The sequence below is a fragment of the Alligator sinensis genome, unplaced genomic scaffold, assembly GCF_000455745.1.
Source record: "Alligator sinensis unplaced genomic scaffold, ASM45574v1 scaffold58_2, whole genome shotgun sequence".
Taxonomy (NCBI): Eukaryota; Metazoa; Chordata; order Crocodylia; family Alligatoridae; genus Alligator; species Alligator sinensis.
The window spans coordinates 860,694-867,811 of record NW_005842405.1 but is presented as its reverse complement, the minus strand read 5'-3'; the positions used below and the strand labels follow the sequence as shown (position 1 = coordinate 867,811).

Genomic DNA, 7,118 nt, shown 5'->3' with positions numbered 1-7,118 from the left:
CCCTCTTAATCTTCTGTATGGCTAGGGCAAACAATGGTAGAAAAGGTGCAAGTTAATTAAAGTTGTATGTTGAAGTTTGATAACCAGTTGATGACATGCGGGTTGACTAAGTGAATTGCTTTAATCCCTCCATGGTATGCAAGTTCAGGGCAGGAGTTTGTAGTGTGGCTTATTGACTGCACCTCACCACTTATGCCGTTTGGCAAGTCCTTGATGTAAGGCACACCTTACATGTCACACCTTCCATGTCCTGTACAAATGCAGTTCAGCGTGGTACATTATTTACATTGCAGGTGGAAACTCAGAAGCTTGATGGTCAGTTTAATGACAACATTTTTGCATGCTGTTGCTGCAGACCAGATTTCACACCAGTGGCTCTTAGCATCTGCTGTTTGATAAAAGTTAGAGCATGTGTAACCAGAAAAGTTTCTTTGGCTTAAGCCAGCATCTTGGTGGGTGGCTGATATTTTCATGCAACAGGAGTTCAGGGTCAGCCATGATCTTTTTGTATTTTGAAGTATGGCCAAATCCTTTCTTACTGTGGAGGGAGTGATATTTGATAACACCAGCAACCACAAAAGCAGCATGGATTTTAGAGGGCTGCTTACTACTCACCTGGCAATGGTCACCTGTGTGTCAATGTGACTGCTGTGAAGGCTTTGGCACTAGATGGCAATGCAGTATTCAGCTGTAGAGAGTACCATTGCCTGGTCAATCTGTGAAGGATAGGAGCATCGCTTCCCCAGGATGTGGAGCTTCTCTATAATGTTTACCCACATCGCTGTCTTTTTGCCAGTAATTTTGAAGCACTGGAGGCAACTGAGAGTTCAACCTAGAGTGACTCTAAGGTATTGTAGATTTTTTTGGGGTGTTTCTAGTGCCACAAAACTGTACATTTAGCATTTTATTAGCCTCAGAGTTAAGGTGGAACAAGGAAACTGCCATCTTGGCTGCATTAGATTTCAAGTGCGAAGTTCGGAAATAGTCTTTTAGGGTGTGCAGATCATTTTCGAGGGCTTTTTCTGTTGCCTCAAAAGAATTGCCTTGTGTGGCTAATAAAATCTCATCAGCATAAATAAATGTATGCGTCACTGTTGGCAGGATGTCACTGGTGTATAGGTTGAAAAGAACTAGAGAAAAAACAGACCCCTGAGGGAGACTGTCGTTTAGCACTCTCCAGCAGCTCAAATCCTTGAGATGTACCCAGAATCTACGGTTTGATAGGAAGATACTTATTAATGAGAAGGTTGGTCTGCACTTGATGACCTACGCCAACCTTAGCAAAAGTCCTTTTTTTCCAAACAGTGTTATATGCAAAGGAAAGGTCTCTACATGCTGCACTTGTTTTTAATTTGTTCTGAAATCTGGCCTCAATATGACTGGTCAGTGCTAATACCTGATCATAGCAGTTTCTTTTTGTCCAAAAGCTACCTTGCTCTTTTGGGTATGATAGCTTCCAGGGTGGTTTCCAGATGGGCAAGGATTAACCTCTTTATAAGCCATGGATAGAAGAGAGATTGGCCTGTAATTTTTCAAATCATCATCAAGCTCATCAGATTTTCTGACTGTGATGACTTTTACCTCTTTCCATTCTTTAGGGAGCCCACCAGTGGTATGTATATTGTTGAAAAGATTTGCAAGCCAAGTCCATGAGAACAGTCGCGGGTTCCTAAGGAACCCTAAGAAAATGCTGTCAAAGCTAGCCACTTTACCAGACTTCGTAGCTGGAAGCCCTTTGTCTGCTTCCTCCAGCTTGAAAGAGATGGAGAAAAGAAAGACAGGTTTGCAGGCTGAATTAATCTTAATGGGAAGAGTGAATGACAGTGGATCTGCATTGTATATGGAGTGAAATTACACACTACCTAGGCTTATTGCTAGGCCTTGAAACAGGTGTGTTAATGCTTTCATGAACAGTAAATGCAATGTGAGGAATCTTAACTCTAGCAGGAACTGCACATGTAGGAGGGTTAAATTTTCTAGTTTACAGATGACGGGTGCAAACCAAGATTTTTGTCCCTAGCGAGCAATGGGCAGGTGTAAGAAGAATGATCTAGATCAGGGCTGTTCAACTTCTGGCCTGTGGGCCACATATGGCCTACAAAGGTTTAATTTTCATGGCCCCAGGTGCCCAGCCAGCAGCTGTTCCCCTCATCACTGGCTGCAACCAGGGGCTTCAGGCTCCCCCCCTCCCTTCTCCAGCTTCCACTTCCTTCCCCACCTCAGGGCACAGTATGGTACAGTGCAGGCCACAGTGCAGGGAAACTCCTGTCATAGCCTGGGACACTTGTGCACATGCTACAGCAGAAGCCATGCTCTCATGGCATGTAACCCAGAGATCCCATGGCACCACACTGATGCAACTTATAGGGTATGCTGCCCCCAGCCACTTAAACTGGACAACCCTCATTTGGATTGTGTATGATAGCTGATGTCTCACGATGTGTAGTACATAGCAGAAGTGTGTTGGGCTCAGAGATGTGGGGCAGAAAATTTTCTGGAATATTTTGCACTGCTTTATTTTTCTGTGACAGTGAATAGATGCCAATAGAATATTAGGAAAGCTTGGCAGTCGCAAAATTGTAATTAATGTTTTTCAGGTGATTATCCCTAGTAAGTGTGAGAGAGAGTACATGTATGTTTTATTGATTTGTAAATACACTTGCATCATAATCCAAACCAAAAATCAAGTTATGAATTCATCTAATTGGCTGCAGGTCACATCAAACCAAAGCTAAAATTCTTATTTCATCTCAGACTGCAAGTGAAAGCAAAACTAAAACTGTGATTAATTTTTGTTTCGCTTTCAGTTAAGCAAACAGAGCAGTGTCTCATTTATTTTCTTGAGTTGAGCAAGTTGGAAGTGTTTGCATAAGATCTTGTTAATTTTTTCTTGTTTTTGCTTTGAAGTAATCATAATATAATGCCTAATCAGAAAAACTAGTGTGTGGCATTATTATAGTGAAGTTCAAGCCACTGAAGGAAGGAAGAAAGTTGGTAGATGTAAATAATGCAGGTAGGAGTATGCTTACAATGGAACAAGAATGAAGAAACATTTAATAACATGTAGAAACTGCCCTGAAAGAGTACAAGAAATATACAGAAAGATAATACAAGGTGGAACAACATCTGAGAAAAGTCTACTTCAGGAATCCTATGTAGGTAAACAAATTAATATGTTAAACAACACAGTATAGACTAGCATCTATATTGTTTTAAAACATTATACTTTTAAAAGTTGTTCATGCAACTCTGGGCTATTATTTATTTTATTTTATTTATTTATGTATAATTCTTGTTTCCTGCTTTTTTGTTTGCAGCCCAATATAGCAGATTCTATCACTTTACAATCACAATTTCAGTGCAGTTTTTAACAATGATCCAGCGTGTAACTTTTTATTCTACAGGGAGTACATTCCTTAATGGTTTAAAAGCATAAAATACAAAATGCCATGGCAAAGATGGGACAGATGGTGTATAAAAATGCACTGTGAGAAATGTATAAAAATGCAATGTGAGGTAGTGAGGATCAGAGGCTACTGGGGACATCTAGTTAGGTTAACACCAGGATATAATTTCAGTCTTTGAAGTGGATATTTTAGTTCTTTTGTTTTCTTTAGTGACACAGCTCAATTGATATGTAGGTGTAGTTTGTAGGTTTCTCCTACAGAAAGCCACTTCAGTGTTCTGGCTTGCTCTGAGCTTTGCCACACCCATGCAATGTGTGTGCTAGGTCTCTGGCAGTACTCAGAAGGAAAAAGAAATGCACAAAATGGGGGGTGCAGGCAAGAAGGAGCTTCTTGTTACACCTCAGCCCCCTAATCATTTTTGTTGCACTCTGCAGGATTGACTCCAATTTGTCTACATCCTTTCTGTAGTGAGGGGGGCCAAAACCAGACACAGCACTCTCTAGATGTGGCCTCACGAGTGCAGAATAGAGGGGAATAATTACTTTCTTCGATCTGCTGGTAACACTGCTACTAATGCATCATAATATGCCATTAGTCTTCTTTGCAGCAAGGGCACACTTTTGGCTCATATTCAGCTTATTGTCTACTGTAATGCCTAGGTCCTTTTCTACAGGGCTGCTGCTTAGTCAATTGGTTTCCAGTCCATACTGGTGCATGAGGTTGTTTTGTCCTAAGTGCAGGACTTTGCACTTGTACTTACTGAACCTCATAAGATGTCTTTTGGTCCAGTCTTCCAATTTGTCTAGGTTTCTCTGAATCCTTGCCCTACCCTCCAGAGTATCTACTACTTCCCCCAGCTTGGTGTCTTCCATGAACTTGCTGAGCATGCACTTCATCCATCTTCCAGATTGTTGATGAACATACTGAACAAAACAGGCCCCAGGACCAACCCCTGTGGCACTCCACTTGATACCAGCTGCCAACTAGACATCAGGCCATTGACTACTACCCTCTGAGCCTAATGATCCAGCCAGTTTCCTATCCTTATAGTCCATTAACCTAACCTGTACTTCCTTAGCTTGCTTGCAAGTATATTGAGGGAGACCATATCAAAAGCTTTGCTAAAGTCAAGATATATCATGTTCACTGCTCTCCCTGCCTCCACAGAGTCAGTCATCTCATCATAGGCAATCAGGTTGGTCAGCCATGGCTTGCCTTTGGTGAATCCATGCTGACTATTACCAAACTATTCCTAATCACTTTCTCTTCCAAGTGCTTAGAAATGGATTGCTTGAGGACCTGCTCCAAGTTCTTTCCAGGGACTGAGGTGAGACTGACCTGCCTGTAGTTCCCTGGATCCTCCTTTCCTTTCTTAAAGATGGGCACTATATTTTCCCTCTTCCAATTGTCCAGGACCTCTCCTGATTGCCACAAGTTTTCAAAGATGATGGCCGGTGGCTCTGCAATCACATCAATCAACACTTTCAGGTACGTCCCGTCTGGCCTCAGTGACTTTTATACACCTAGTTTTTCTAGCTAGTCCTACTCTGTTCTTTCGCCACTGTTGCCTGCTCACCTCCCCAAACTGTGCTGAAATTCTCACAGCCTTTTCCATTCATCTGTCACTAGTTCACGTCACCCGTTTAGTAAGGGACCCACATTCTCCCTGATCTTCCTCTTCTTGCTGACATACTTCTAGAAATCCTTCTTGTTACCCTTCATGTCCCTTGCTAACTGCAATTCCAGTTGTGCTTTGGCCATCCTGATTTCATCTCTGCATGCCTGAGCAGTGCTCTTATATTCCTCCATAGTTGTTTGTCCAAGTTTCCACTTTGTGTAAGCTTCCTTTTTGTGTGTTAGCTCACTGAAGAGTTCCCCGATAAGCCAAACTGGTCTTGTGCCATACTTGCTGGTCTTCCTGCATATAGGGATGATTCATTCTTGCACCCTCTGTAAGGTTTCTTTAATGTACAGCCAGCTCTCCTGGACTCCTCTCCTCTTCGCGCTGGCCTTCCAGGGGGTCCTGCTCATCAGTTCCCTGAGTCAAAGTCTGCTTTTCTAAAGTGCGGGGACTATACTCTGCTGCTCTTCTTCCTTCCTTTCTTTAGGATCTGAACGCAAATCATCTCATGGTCGCTGCTGCCCAAGTTGCCATCCACTACTATATTCCCCACCAATTCTTCTCTGTTCGTGAGCAGCAGGTCAAGAAGAGCACAGTCCTTAGCTAACCTCTCCAAACTGCCTTGATTGCCTTCAGCAGATGTCAGGGTGATTTGAAGTCCCTCATGAGAACCAGAGCCTGAGATTGGGAAACTCGCGTTAGCTGTTTGGAGAAAGCCTTAGCCTTATCCATCTCATCCTCCTGGTCTGGTGGTCTATAGCAGACACCAACCATGACATTACCCTTGTTGCTCTCCCCTCTGATCCTTACCCAGAGACTTACAACAGGCCTGTCTCCAGTTTCATACTGGAGCTCTGAGCAATGATACAGTTCTTTTACATAAAGAGCAACTCCTTTTCATCTTCTCCCCTGCCTGTCCTTTCTGAACAGTTTATACCCATCCATGCCAGTGCTCCAGTCATGTGAGCTCTCCCACAAAGTGTGCTATTCCGGTCGTGTAAATAGTTGAGTGACTGTGCAAGGACTTCTAGTTCTTCTTGCTTGTTTCCCAGGCTCTCTGCATTTGTGTACAGGCACCTCAGGTAACTAGCCAAGTACCCTATTTTTCCGGAGAACAATAAGAAGGTCTCTCTTGTTGCCCACTCTTGCTTGTGTTTCCTCCAGGTCACCCACTTACTAGGACTTTGGTCTCCATCCCCCGGTGGACCTAGTTTTAAAGCCCTCCACATTGGGTTAGCGAGGTGTTTTATTTGTCACCTGTATTTTTGTTGATTTCCGACATTCATAGAATCATATCATAGAAGTAGGGTTGGAAGGGACCTTGCAGATCTTCAGGTCTGACCCCCTGCCTGGGCAGGAAGAAAACTGGGCTCAAATGACCCCAGCCAGGTAGGCATCAAGCCGCTTCTTAAAGACCCCCAGGGTAGGAGCCAGCACCACTTCCCTTGGAAGTTGGTTCCAGATCCTAGCCGCCCTGACTGTGAAGTAGTTCCTACAGATGTCCAGTCTAAACCTACTCTCCAACAACTTGTGGCCGTTATTCCTTGTTATCCTGGGGGGCGCTAGGGGAAACAAGGTCTCCCCCAACCCCTTCTGGTCCCCCCTAGTGAGTTTATAGATGGTCACCAGGTCCCCCTTCAGCCTTCTCTTGTGAAGGCTGAACAGGTTCAGGTCCCGTAGCCTCTCATTGTAGGGTCTGCCCTGCTGTCCCCGGATCATGCGGGTGGCCCTCCTCTGGATCCTCTCAGTGTTGTCCACATCCCTCTTGAAGTGGGGTGCCCAGAACTGGACACAGTACTCCAGCTGTGGCCTGACCAGTGTCGTGTGGAGGGGGAAGATCACCTCCTTGGACCTACTTGAGATGCACCTGTGGATACACAATAAGGTCCGGTTAGCCCTGCCGACCGCGACCTCGCTTTGTCAGCCCATGTTCATCTTGGAATCAGTGATGACTCCAAGATCCCTTTCTGCCTCCGTGCTCTCAAGAAGGGAGTTTCCCATCTTATAAATGTGCTGCTGGTTACTACTGCCCAAGTGCAGCACCCTGCACTTGTCCATATTGAAACGCATCCTGTTTTTGTTAGCCCACC

At 44.2% G+C, this 7,118-nt stretch overlaps 1 protein-coding gene across 1 annotated transcript in view; it reads left to right on the top strand.

Annotated features, from left to right (window-relative positions):
- Nucleotides 1–1,687: 1,687 nt before the first annotated feature.
- The window catches only part of ATP8A1 (ATPase phospholipid transporting 8A1), a 188,923-nt gene continuing 183,492 nt past the window's right edge, over nucleotides 1,688–7,118 (top strand). Inside the window, exon 1 of the mRNA XM_006029939.3 lies at nucleotides 1,688–1,781. Coding sequence (XP_006030001.1) covers nucleotides 1,688–1,781 — 94 coding nt within the window. The remainder of the gene's footprint in view (nucleotides 1,782–7,118) is intronic.